This window comes from Phoxinus phoxinus, assembly GCF_949152265.1.
Source record: "Phoxinus phoxinus genome assembly, chromosome: 13".
Lineage (NCBI taxonomy): Eukaryota > Metazoa > Chordata > Actinopteri > Cypriniformes > Leuciscidae > Phoxinus > Phoxinus phoxinus.
In genome coordinates, this window is record NC_136888.1 from 11,676,733 (window position 1) to 11,691,062 (window position 14,330).

Genomic DNA, 14,330 nt, shown 5'->3' on the forward strand with positions numbered 1-14,330 from the left:
ATATTCAAAAGACAAATAGTCCAATGTAAAGTTTTACTGCACCCCATTTATCACGAGGGCAGTTCTGCGTCTGTATGCTTCCTTATGCGTTTCCTTTTCCTGTTGGAGAGCACATATGGCCTGTGTGTGTGTGTGTGTGTGTGTGTGTGTGTGTGTGTGTGTGTGTGTGTGTGTGTGTGTGTGTGTGTGTGTGTGTGTGTGTGTGTGTGTGTGTGTGTGTGTAATTGTTTTCATTCCTCGTTTGTTTTTTGCATGATTTATTTTTTCTGGATTAGTCTCAAAATCCAGTGTGATCTGAAATTATTCAGGCTGTTTTCCCCCAAACATATTCCAATGTTTTTTTGCGGAGATTTGCTGCGTTTACTTTAGTGTACGTGTCATTTGTTTCGACGTTCAGCGCGGTGACATCTCAGACCCGCGTCCGAGCTTTTCTTGCCGAGGAATCCTTTTTCATTATTGCGGGATTAAATATTGATCACAGATTTAAGTGTCTGTAACAGCGGCTTGTGTATAATGCATTGAGAGCACTGTCTCGGAGGAATGCATCACAGAAACTCGAAATTATTTACTTCAGAACCGACATGTTCACTTTTACATGTGCTAGATGAAGATATTAGGACATTAAATTTGTTCAAATTAATCACAGTTAATGGGATATATAAGCCATTAGTATTTACTTCAATCTTTAGTTTGTTTCATAATTAATAGCACTAATTTAAAATGTTAAATGGTTTCTGAAAGGACTGTGCTTTTGTCTGAATCTCCGTTCAATCGCCATAGGGCGGCATTGAAAAATCACTACCCTCTATCTCAATATGGAGCCATCCAGTAGTCCAATTAGCACAGAGCTGTTTGAATTATACATCATTATTAATGTACAGAGCAAAGCCTTCATCTGTCAGACTCGGGCCAGGACGACCCTGTTCCTCACACCAGTCTTGAGAAGGTGGAAAAGCCTGAGAGACCAGCAGCCCACATGCTTAATCTTGATTTATTCGTACAGTAAACGCCTGACGTCCTGAATTGGTACTAATATTTATATAAATGTAAATTGAGGAATATTAGCCAGAGTACTCCAGCTTTCCTATGGGCCTATAAGTCATACGCGGAGCGTGTGGTCTGTGTACCGTGAGGATTGCGGACGGGGACCTCCAGACCTGCCAGGTGGTTATTGATGGTCAACATTCTCGGCGTGAGGAGTGTAATACTTTTAAAATCTCATCATTTACTCCCAGACACATTCATTCCCAAAGGTTTCATCAAGAAAATTAATCCCAGGGCCTTTAAGACCATAAATTTACCCCGGTCCCACACAAATATTTTCCTTTCAAAAAGTCATCTCATTTTGTGAGTTTTATACGAGAAGCCGATTTTAAAGCGTCTTAAATGGCATAAGAGGTTTTATTTTTAAAGGTACACTGTACGTTTTGGTACTCTAGAGGTTAAAAAAACAAATGCACTTTGCAGAAGAACATTGTTTTGGTTGTGCTTCAGCTCTGTGTGAATGTGCGGATGAATATAGATCTTTCTTATAACTAAAAAAAGAGAGAGATTATCCTACTGCTCATAAAATATTCACTACTGAGCTTAAGAGATATAACCAGTTCAGATTGAAAAGATCTCAAGCGCTCTGGCTGAAGATGTCACTGTAGCTTTACCCGTTAATAGACGCGGTACTTGCTTGAAAATGAATTCCAGCACAGCTACTGTACAACAACCATAATGAAATGAGCCTTCACAATAGATAATGCTTTACAAACTCTGTTAGAGAGCTAAATATGACAATTCATCTGTTCAATAAAATACCTTAGTCACCAGCTGAGTAATAAAAACACCATCTCAGCGTCGCTTTTACAACATTTCAAATCATATTGCTCATCATAACCACTTAAAACCGTCAAAAATCTAACCAGAAATTTGGTGATCACTGATCGTTGTTTAGGTACATAACCGTTACAATAGCCTCAATGAAGCAGAAATGCTTAATGTCAGATAACGTCCATAATAATTGGACTTTGGGTTAGATTTTTTGACAGTTTTCAGTGGTTATGAGGAGCAATATGAGAGATAGATTTGGTGATCATTGTTTAGCTACATTAAACCACGTCATGTCATATTGTCAACAATGTTATTTATGAAGCAGAATAGTGGGTCATATCATATGTCTAATGCTTTTTGAAAACTTAAGGCTTTCTTTTTCATAAAACGAGTCGGACATTATCACATTTGTGTATACATTTGTATTTATTTACATTAGTAAGCTACAGGACACCATCTTTCAAAACATGACCTGTGCGAAAGAGAAAAAAAATTAATACGTCATTGTACCCAGCACTTCTGAAAATGCACTTCCAAATGCGTCTCTGTCCCCAGCACATTTCAAACCAAACTGATGCCCATGCTCACCGTCTCCGAAAAGCCAAGCCAATGTTGATTCTTGTTTTATTACGAGCTCTGTCGCGTTCTCTTTTTGCCAGCAGAAGCTCCTCTATTCACCAGAGGTGATTCGCCAGAGGTTTGAGATTTAGCTGCTCCATGTCAGTTTTTCTTCCTCGATGTGACAACTGACCTACGCCAGTCCCACGTGTCAAAGTAATTGCAATTTTGTGCGAAAAGCATCCCGCTAGGTTTAAAATATAAACCCTTTTATTCACCATACTGAATCAGGGTAAGACAAAAACACATTTTTGAAGAAGGGTTGATGTATTGACTGATTATTTAAATTGTGTTCATTTTGAACAAAAAAAAGTTACATAGTGTACCTTTAAACTCCACAAAAGAATAAAGAGGATGTCTGTGGAATTTTAGGATGTCTGTGGATGTCTAGATTTTAATGTTTTTTTTTCTGTGTTATTGTCCCACTTGGATTGAAGTGTAAGGGAGCTCACATACACAACACAAAAACAAAAGTTCCAGTGTGTGGTGTGTTGTGCTGTTGCTGGAACACAGGTGCATTGTGGGGATGTAGGTTTAAGTCGAGCACATAAGACTCTCTCGACACACGCTGCAGATTCCCTTAATCTCATGGATTGGATGATATTGATGATTTAGCAGATCTGCCCATGTTCCTACAGCCACAGTGGGCTCTGCTGGACTGCAGACATGGCAGCACTAGAAACTCAGATGTGAACCAAACAAATCAGCAAATCTTCTTTTGAGGTGTTTCCACATGCTGCCTTCAAATAGACTTTTTAATCTAGCTCAGAGGTAACATACAGTAAATGTATTTACACTTTACCCTGGTAGACAGTGTATCAGACACCTGAATGCTGGATTCTCGTGCACACTGGACATTTTTATCATTGTCGTGATAGATTAGGCGCTGAGAAAAATGTTTTACAGGAACCATATTGCCAAAATGTCAACATGATGTGTGCATTTATGTGGAAGATTTACAATTTTGGAGCATTTCTTTAAATAGATATTAAAACAACATTCAATGGACTTGTTTTTTTTTTGGACCGAGTGTCTATTTACACCAAGTGCAAAAGCCTGCCTTGTTGGCAGAGGCTATACAGTAACTCTGCCCACCAGTGCCAGATTGAGCCAGACACAATTACAAAAGAAATCCTGCAGATAACAGGATCAGTGGTGTGGAGAATAAAGCGGGTGGCTTTTTTTTCTTCTTTTCTATCTACATGTGTAAATCGCATCTATCAGTGTTTGTTGCGCTCTATCAAATGTTGCGCTAATTCACGACTGGCAAAGCAAAGGGATTCCCTTTTGTGTTCGATGAGCATATACTTAAAATTGATTTAAAATGAATTAATTACATGATATGCTAATTAATTTCTCAAACTAATCAGTTGATGAAATATATATCAATTTACTTTGTCCCATTCAGTGGCACGAGGGGAATCCTGAAATTTAGCGTGATGTTCAGGCAGGAGTGTGTCTGTCGCAAAGGTTTTACTGTATAATTCATATTCCTGTCATTATCAGCAAAGCGAGGTCGCTGACGGCACGTGGTGAGTGACCTCTCTCCGTCCAAGCGCCGCACGTGAAAAAAAAAGAAAAAGGACGGCGTATCTTAGAGCCTGTCTCGTTCTTAATGAAAACGGTGAGATGCAACGGCCTCTGATCTTGTGTTTTAGTCAAATAGAACTCTACGCTTGACTGACAGCTCTGATCTAAAGCATTTAAGTGCAAGTTTTGATCTCTCTGCCTTTGATTAAAACTAATGAGCTCATTTAATTCAAAATGGGAATTTCTGATAAGAGAAATAAGGTTGATGTGATTGGATTAGAGAGGCGAATTAAACTCTTAGAGCTGAAGTTTGTGCTTATATAGTGTATTAAAAAGCTGTTGGCATATTCTTGTGTGTTAGATGATGAGAAAAATTTCATAGTAATTCATATTTAATCAGAAGAAATGAAATGACTAAATATAACATGGCTCTGCCTTTTCCCCAGAGTGATAAAGGACTAGTTAGATTTTAAATGACATTTAATTCATGTTCAGAGAGAGAGAGAGAGAGAGAGAGAGAGAGAGAGAGAGAGGGAGAGGGAGAGGGAGAGGGAGAGAGAGAGAGAGAGAGAGGGAGAGAGGGAGAGGGAGAGAGGGAGAGAGAGAGGGTGTGTCTCTTTAACTACACTTTTATGTCCCAGGGGTTAATTTTATTAAGACAGATTTTGTTCATGTTTTTGTTATTTTCCAAATGCCTATTATATACATATATTTTATTATTGTTCAAGAGACAGATCTTAAACTAATATTAGTACATTACTATGATTGATGTGAAATTATTATACACAATTACAGTTTTTATTATAATTATGGCACACAGTTTGTCCTGTTATAAAATTTCACTAAAACATTGTTTCAAATGTTTTGAATTTCCACCAAATTCATTACTACAAAATGCTCATAACTTAAGAAAAATGACCAAAATGACAGAATTCCCTTGTGATGCATGCATGTCTACTGTTAGATATTGTTTTAGACAAATTAAATAGTGAGTATATACAATACTTGTCAAAAGTTTGGAAACATTATCATTTATTATAATTTTATTAAAATAATATTATAATTAATATTATAATATATTATAATTTTTGTTTCCATTATAATTTATAAGTCTCCTGCTCACCAAGGCTGCATTGATTTGATCAGAAATACAATAAAATGGTATACGTACATTTGCATATTGTGAAATATTATTACAATTTTAAATAATTGTTGTCTATTTTATTAAGTTTAAAAAATGTAATTTATTCCAGTGATGACAAAGCTGAATTATCTGAATTATTAGCCTACTCCAGTCTTCAGTGTCACATGATCCTTCAGGAATTATGCTCATGTTGAGGGCATTTTGATTGTACATTGTTTGTTTTTAGTAGATACTTATTTTAAGCAAAATATAAAAATGTTCTAGACTTCAAGAGGAAACCCCTGAACCCACATAAAGACCTTCTACCTTATATCTAAATGTAAAAATAATAACAGCCTGATAAAGCATACAATCTTACCTTTTAATATCCAAATGAGTTTAACTGGAGAAAAAAAAAACTGATTTGGCTCAATATAGAGAGCCCAATATACTAGTCGATGAGGATTATATTTTTTTTCTATTTTACAAAGTACAATTGCTGTCCAGGTGGATTTAAACATTTGTGGTAAGATAAAATATAAAAAAGTGGCAGTGAAAACAATGTTACAAAAGATTTATATTTAATGTTTTATTAAATACATTTAATGAATGCAAATAAATGTTGTTTATTGAACTTTCTATTCATCAAGGAATCCTGAAAAAAGTATCTATATTTCCACAAAAATGTTAAACAGCAAAAAAATATATACATTTATAATAATAATGATAGTTTCTTGAGCAGCAAATCATCATATTATAATGATTTCTGAAGGCTCTTGTGACACTGAAGACCGGAGTAATGATGCTGAAAATTCAGCTTTGATCACAGTAATCCATTTTAAAATATATTCGAATATTTTGCAATATTACTTCTTTTTTTGGATGAAATGAATGCAACCTTGGTGAGCATAAGATAATTTTTCTAAAACATTGTAATGTTTTCAAACTTTTGACAGGTACTGTAAATATAAGTAGTGAGAGTGTGGAAAGTTTGGTTTATTTTCTCCGGGCTGGACCTCCTCTGATGTCTGTTTGTATAATGTTGAATGTCAAAACTTGTTAAAATGTGCAATTAATTTTGCTCTAATCAAGCGTGTTACAGCAAATTAGCAGAACCTCCGTTGTTCGCCAGGTGTCCTTGTGTTAAGATCAAGGCTAGAAATCTTTTTTTCTCTCTCTCTCTCATCTGGTAAGAGATGTATTATAGTATAAGACATATATTGTTTTGTTGGCTGTCATTGAAAATTCTATATTGTAATTATATTTTTATGTTTTGTGAAGCAAATGTGAGTGGTGTTTGCACATCACTACAAAGCTGTTTGTTAGATCGCTCTCTTCTTAATTTTCCCATTTCCTAATTTACACATTCCTATGAAGGCAAATACATCCAACACCAGCTTGGGGAGGTTTATTCATTTGCCATGTAGTGTTTAAAGCAATTATGTTAGTCAAGGCTCCGCTTCATGCTATTAGTAAATACAATTAAAACATTGTCAAAGTTTGATTAGCACCTTCCCCCTTATCAGGTCGTGCTGTTTCATTAACTGTCTACCAAGAGATGATAGAAACTCAATGAGAAGATATTGCACATCATACTCACTAAAGCAGTCTGATATCTCTGCGTCTGTGAGTTGTGTATTGTTTCAGTGTTGTAATGGGATGCTTGTCGTTTGTTTCCGCAGTGGAGTCGAGCAGCCCTAGTCTTCTGTCGCCGGATAACACTCTAGAACGTTCCTTCTTTATCCGAATGAAGTCCACACTCACCAAGAGAGGCGTCCACATCAAGTCCTCTGGATACAAGGTAAAACTGGCCGCCATGTTCTAAAAGAAATGAAAACTCACTTCAGTCTTGTATCATATCGTGTGTCATAGTTAGTGGTGGAATTGTATACGTGTCACGGCCATGCAGAAAATTCTGCCGATATTTTAAGCTTTGAGATAATCAGAGATATTTTTTTTGTTTTTTTTAATCATTTTATTCAGCAAGAATGCATTAGCTTGACCAAGATTGATAGTAAAGACATTTATAATGTTTAAAAAAAATGTATTTCAAATTAGATATAAATATATACACATTATATTTGATTAATTATGTTATATTCTTAAAAATATATATTAAAGACCCAAAACTTTAGAAAGGGAATGTATGTTGGCATGATTTATAATAGTGTACTATTGGAATAATGCACAAGGGCATTCAGTACCAGTTATTAGAGGCTGCAACCATAGCCAATACCACTGAGAAAGCAGATCACCGAAGGCTTAGTGTTGTCACAAATATCGATATTTCGAAACTGATACGGAAATATCTTAAATGATTCCAATTCTCCTTTTCGGCAGTATCAATACACCGATACCAGGTGCGTGCTCTCGCACTCTCTTCTCTCCGGCGGGTGAATTGACACACACACACCCGTCTCCTCTCATTCACTCGTCTCATTCGCTCCAGTTGAATAGTGTTGGGTGTCAGGTCCTGACTTTTGACGTTGGGTTGCACATCATTTTACTCGCGCTCACAACAAAAGCATGTGCACTACTACATAAGTGGCGCTCTCATAAAGCCGCCCTTCAAGCAGCTCACGAGTACCACATTTACCTCTTTTTCGTGGCTTATTGCTACACAAAATTGTCCAAATGCCCTTCTTGGAGAGTATTCAGGTGAACACAGTCAGTTTTAGAATGTAAATATCTGAAAAAGAAATCACATGTGTAAGAGTATTGGATCTGTGCATAAGCTCTTAGTGTCAGCAGCCTAATAATCCTGCCATGTTAATCAAAGAACAAAAGACAAAGAGAAAATCACTAACTACTCGTGACTGAATAACTTTTGCCACTTTAATTGTAAGCATTAATCTGTATTTGAAAACTATCCAGTGTTATTTTACATTTGATTACTGTAGTCTTTCTTACCTAAATATACTGTTAGACCCACCTGAAAAACTTAAAGCCATGTTTATTTCATTTGTCTCTTTATTCTACTGGATTTATTTGCGCTATCATTTGCTATTTGTTTTTTATTTTACTACTGACGGTTCAAAATGTCAAATATAGCCTCCCTGTGCTGTGTATAAGCTATTGCAACAAAATGACGCAAATGATCAAAGAATTATGAGATAATAATAAAAATGTCTGTCTAGCAGTTTTCCCTGTTGTGTCGAAAATTCAAGGTATCGTATCAAAGTTAGAAATTCCAGTATCGTGACAACACTAGTGTCAATCAGATTGTAAATAGAGAAGTAGATGATTGTTTGGATGTGTCTTCGAGTGAACGACTGAGATCCAAACCCCCCCGCTGCATCCATCTGGACATAGATTGGATGCAAATAAGCGTGAAGTCGGGGAGCGCACTAACCCATAGCATAAATATTCACGCATGCACATTCGCATATATTACCAGCCAGACAAGGACACTTCTTATTGCATTTACTCCAAATTAAGTCAATATTTGTGTTGTTACATAATACAAAAGTATGAATTTTGCATACGGCGCGCCAGCATTAGGTGATAGGTGCGCGGCGGAGGGAAGTGAAGCGCGGCGCGCATCATGGCTGTTTATATCTCCTCTTCACTCTGGAGGTCAAATCAAAGTAAATTCTTCTCCAGCTTAAACCAGTCTTTTCTTTTTTTTTTGCCAAGACGTCTCGGCCCCCGGCTCAGTTAATGCACTCATGTAAAAGCTCTCTATCATTACTTGTGCCGTATCGCATTTCAAAAGCACTCCAGAGAATCCCTAGGAACAGATGAATCTTATTTCTTATGTATACCTATTCTATATTCACCGACCCGGTGACGGGCGGGGGAGAGAAAGAGAGAGAGCATTGTGTGCTGAACCATGAATTATAAAAATTGATCCCTTTGTTATGTTGGCTTGTATTAAATTGAGATATGCTATGCGGCTGCCTCTCGCTGCGGCCGCGGTGAACCCTTGCCATGTCAGTTTGCATTTAGCAGCCTGAGCATATTTAATGTTTTGCCAGAGCTTATGATGTTCTTGCCAAGAGCACTCCTGCAGCAATTCACCGACGAGTCTCTCTTTGTGGCAATTACTTCAAAAGTTGTATTTTCCAACTAACTTTTTGATGCCCCTCGCTTTGGGCTTCAGTAGAATCATTTCCATTTTGTATGCATTTAATATGACTCTGTGTTTATTTATTGAAAGATCCAGTGTTCTACGTAAGTGGAGATGGATGTGTATTCTGGAGGCGGCGTGTGTTTTGTGTGGGCTGGCGCTCTCTGGTGTGCCGCTCTGTTTATGAGAATGCGTGCATGGGTTTGATATCGGCCGTAATTGGACATCACCTTCTGATCGCAGCGTGCTGTGATGTCTTATTGAAGCTCGGCAACAGCTGATGCTCGCGTCGTGATAATACACAGTCATCGAAGACTAGATACAAACACTCATTTCTCTAAGAATTCCCATTCAACAAGTTTCAAAACTGTTGCGTGCTGTTTTTATGACCAGTTCTTGGTTGAAATATTAGTGCTATGAAAAATGGTTGAAAACGTATACAAATATAGAAGAGAAAATGTATGTTAGATCACGATTTTTTTGTGGCACTCAAAGCGCTGTTCACATTTGGAGGGGGGATTCTCCTCAACCACCACCATTAAAGGATTAGTTCACCAAAAAAGGAATATTGTCATTAATTTCTCGCCCTCATGTCGTTCCAAACCCGTAAGACTTTCATTCATCTTCTGAACATAAATGAAGATATTTTTGATGAAATCTGAGAACTTTCTATCCCTCCATTGACAGCCTAAGCAACTACCACTTTCTAGGGCTTGCAAGTGGTAGGACAGAAAGCTTTTAGATTTCATAAAAAATATCTGCATATGTGTTCTGAAGAGGAATGAATGTCTTATGGGTTTAAAAACGACATGAGGGTGAGTAATTAATAACGTTTTGGGTGAACTAACCCTTTAAACCACCCAACCTCTAGAAAACAAAAGGTCTTGACTGTTATTTGTCTGCTTTTCAGGTACTAATTCTGGAGAACTTTAGCGAGATAATTCCAGAAAAAATATTTGTATTAAAATAAAATAAAAACATAATGTACGCCCAAAGTAAACTGGGACAGATGTGACATCATTGAACTTTGCAGTCATCTTTAATTGGCCCCTGATTTGAGATGGCTTTTGAATTCTGTGAAGTTGGAACAAACTCTCTCAACTCTAAACCAGGAGAATCACTCTTTTTTAGTGACTGTGGCAGTCCGTCGTTCCTGGGGTTTGTGTTTGCTTGTCCCTCAGCGGAAAACGTACAAAGCATCAAAGAGCCCCACCGGCCTGAGCACTCGGTGACTCCGGGGCCGAGACTGTCTATATGAATGATGCTAATAGCATCTCACCAATCTCTGAGGTGAACCAATGAAAGGATAGTGTCAGAAGTTTAAAACACTACAAAAACAATCCCCTCCAGGTTTCCCTTGGTGATTAAAATGGATGGATCCAAAAAAGAACATTGTTACCAATCTAGTCAATGCATCCTCTGGGCAAAACGTGCTACAAAAGACTTTAAAGCATTACAAACTTTAAAGCCAGAGAAAAAGTAATTAGTTGCTCTGCCTTTGTTATCTCTTGATGATTTCAGATATTTTTTTTTGCTGTGTTTTGGAATATTTCGTGAACATGTATAACTGCCACGAGAACCTGAGAATCTTGGTCAAGTGTATACTCGTGCACAGAGTACATTTTGGATTATCAAAGAGCATTGTCTATTTTATGAGTTCAGCCTGCTTTAAAATAGAGGTGGATAAAGATCGGTTAGCCATTTTTTTTATACTGGCCATGTTCTCTGATCCGTGTAGAGAAGGACTGCAGAGGTTATTTGACTTCATCTGGTTTATTTTCTTTTATCTTTATACTGTGGTTTGATACTTACTAACGGGTTTGTATGTAATTGAGGGGACGATGATGATGATCTGTTGGTAATTTTCCGCTTTGTGTCCTCTTCAAGGTTATCCACGTTACCGGCAGGCTGCGGATAAGAATGGCATTAACACACAGTCGTTCGGTACCCAATCAAATCATGGGCATGGTCGTGGTGGCACACGCACTTCCTCCGCCAACCATCAATGAGGTTCGGATCGACTGCCAGATGTTTGTTACACGGGTCAACATGGATCTCAACATTGTCTACTGTGAAAACCGGTAACACTCTTTATATAATACATTCAGTCCAGTTTTAATTGACCTTGGTGATGTCATTTCATGTTGATTTCAATTTCGTTTTATTTTGCAAAGCTTATACTGTATGTATTGCCTAGTATTGTGTGCAGTTTGATTTAAGAGATTTTTTATCCGCCTTAAAGAATGATAAATGGTGCAAAAAGAATTAAAATTTCAGCTGCTTAGTTCAAAATATGACATTGTTGTAGAACTGAAGGATCAGCGGGTGAAGATGTGTTTTGCAAGGGTGGATAATCAGCCACACAGTAATGTTCATGTGCAGTTCATTATAGAGCTGATAGTGATGAGTTCTGCTTAAACGCAATCCCAGAATGACCTTGTTTCAACATCTATCGCTCATTTTAAAAAGCTGGCCAAGAAAAAAAACCCTCTTTTGTACTTACAAAACATCTGTGGTTCCACTGCTGCCCCATAAAATGAGAACATCTTAATTTGGCCTGGCTTGAAAGGAAATATCATATTAGTTTTATTAGTTTTATTTATATCTCTGGGATTGAAGTCCTCCCAGCGTCTGCTAAAATTTTTACCACTCCCCTGCACTTAACATATTTATGAGAGAATGGAATCGGGCCAAGTCTATAGCGGAGTTATCATCACAGCAAAAGCCTGCTTTAAAATGGAGGTGGATAGAGATCGGTTAGCCGGGGTTTTTTTTATACTGGCCATGTCCTCTGATCCGTGTAGAGAAGGACTGCAGGTTAAAGTCAAATAATGTCTTGAAATACGCTGCTAATAGTATTTGCCCTACTGAAAGGTATTTTGTATGGTTTTAACCACCTGTTTTTATCAAATTTTCAATACTTCTGTGATAATTGCTTTTAGATTCAGCAAGCAGTTGGTAAAGCTACAGTAGGTCAGAAAATATTACGTCTATAATGAAAACAGGCTGACAGCTTGCCATCACAGATGGAAACCTTTTTAATGAATAAAATCTGGTGCACTATACATTTAGCTTACAGAAGGGCTGGGAAATCAGAATCTGCTTATCAGAAGCTGCGTTTTCATTACCCTTCAAATTGCGCAAATTAAAAATACGCCCAATGGAAACACGTCAATTTCGCAAAAACTCAATCGCAAAAAAGTTTTTACTTCGAAAAATGAATATTCCGCAAAACTGCAATGGAAACGTTTTTTTCCCCCTTTACAGGTCACCTGGTGTACGTAAAAGTCGATCTTTTTTTAGAAAAGGTGCGGTATGTTTGGACAGAAGACGAGACTTATTAAACTCATTAAAGACAAAATAATTACGGGAATACTGGATTCTTTAAACAACAAAGAACTTAACATCCGTTGCCATGATTATTGGAGAGGAAGAAATGTTGTCATTTCGCAATAGTTTATTCTCAAACATTTAGAAAATAATCGCAAAAGTTTGCACAAATCTGTAATGGAAACCAGGCTAGTGAGGTTGACTCGAATCCAATCAGTGCTGCATTTCCCAAAAGCACCGTAAGCCTAAGTAGATCATAAAACCATTGACACCAATGGTCTCTAAAATCAACTTGGCCCACAATGCTTTTGGGAAACGCAGCCCATGTCGTTGCCCTATTTTAATCTGTCATTGACTAGGATATGATAACCCACAGTAATATCTGTTTGTCTTCTTTTTTGTGGACTGCTCAACTCTGCATATTGATGTAGCCATTGGCATTATTGGATCAGAAAAGTGCAGGGATCTGATTGGTTCTGACAAATAGCTAATATATTATTATAATTTGCTGCTGCTAATGTTTATTAGTGATTTGTGGGTGAATATTAAAAGTCAACATGAATTGCATATCACAACACTTTTTCTTGTAATGTGTTGCATTGTAGAAACAAGCTTTTCAATGCACAAAAAAAGTCTTGTTTTGAGCGACTGATGAATCGAACTGCTTAAAAATAGTGGAAAAAACTAAATGGTTAAATTTTGATTTAATGTTGAAATAATCCTTTCCAGAATCAGCGACTACATGGACCTGACACCTGTCGACATCGTAGGGAAAAGATGTTATCACTTCATTCACGCAGAGGACGTGGAAGGCATTCGGCAAAGCCATTTAGACCGTGAGTATCCATCCAATCAATCTGTGCAGCCACCCAACAGTGCCAAAAACTACAGGATGGTTGTTAAAGAGCAAGATTCAGTGTCCTTACATGCTTTAGCGGGACTCATTGATCATTGGTCAATGACATCCTGAGAGCACACCGTGTTACGTGCCAAAGCTGGTGTAATGTGTTCACTGCAGCACTTCAGCGTAATGGGACAGCAGTGTGACAGGCAAGATTATCCATGCTAGTGGTTCTTCTCATAACTGTCCATGAAGAACCGCTTCCCTCTGCCAGACGGTTAGGCGAGCGCACGTCTACCAAACAAGCCCCGTATCGCTTGCAAGGCACAGAATGCGGCTGAGAATCTCTGTTCGTTTGACATTACACATCTTACACATTTCACTCCTCCTTTCAGCTTTAGTTGCTCCTCTCAATGCACAGGCGCCACATTTCGAGTGCATTTTTATGTCATGTAGTATTCATCTGGGCTGATCCACCGCTGCAGAGCTCTTTGAAGGTTCCTCAACCTTTTGCGCGCGCTGCTTTCATCGCGCTCGGCAGGAGGGCCGCTGACCGTCTGGATGAACGTTCATGCTTCTTGAATATCTTAAATCATCTGTTAAGTGTGTTTTGGCAGCACACCTTTTCCGCTCCCCTCCACCACCATGGCAGAAACTCAAAGCGTCATTGAGAGCGGCGTAGCGTTTCATACAGTAAATGTGTGTGCTGCTCTACAGCAGGCAGGTTGCCATTATTTAAGTAGTGAGGGTTGAGGCACAGGAAGAGGAGAAGGAGGGGGATAAATCCCTCGTTTTATTAGGTGTTTGCAGAGGAGGGTGGGTGTCCTTGGGGCTGGCAAGGGAATTTGGAGCTGTCTGATTAGATATTGGGAGTTCAACTGAATTAGAGCGCAATTACCACTGTATTGCACTGTCCCTTTGCCTTAAAAAGCCACCAGATTGGGTCCATTAGACCTTGATTTGAAACCCAGCAGAGGCAGAGGAGAGAGGACTGAAGACCT

The 14,330-nt window shown here is 38.0% G+C and overlaps 1 protein-coding gene across 4 annotated transcripts in view; it reads left to right on the forward strand.

Moving 5' to 3' along the window:
* Nucleotides 1-14,330, forward strand: part of npas3 (neuronal PAS domain protein 3) — a 295,848-nt gene that overhangs the window by 270,900 nt on the left and 10,618 nt on the right. For all 4 annotated transcript variants that reach the window (XM_079634098.1, XM_079634099.1, XM_079634100.1 and 1 more), the window contains 3 exons: nt 6,772-6,890; nt 11,046-11,239; nt 13,218-13,324. In XM_079634098.1, coding sequence (XP_079490224.1) covers nt 6,772-6,890; nt 11,046-11,239; nt 13,218-13,324 — 420 coding nt within the window. The remainder of the gene's footprint in view (nt 1-6,771; nt 6,891-11,045; nt 11,240-13,217; nt 13,325-14,330) is intronic.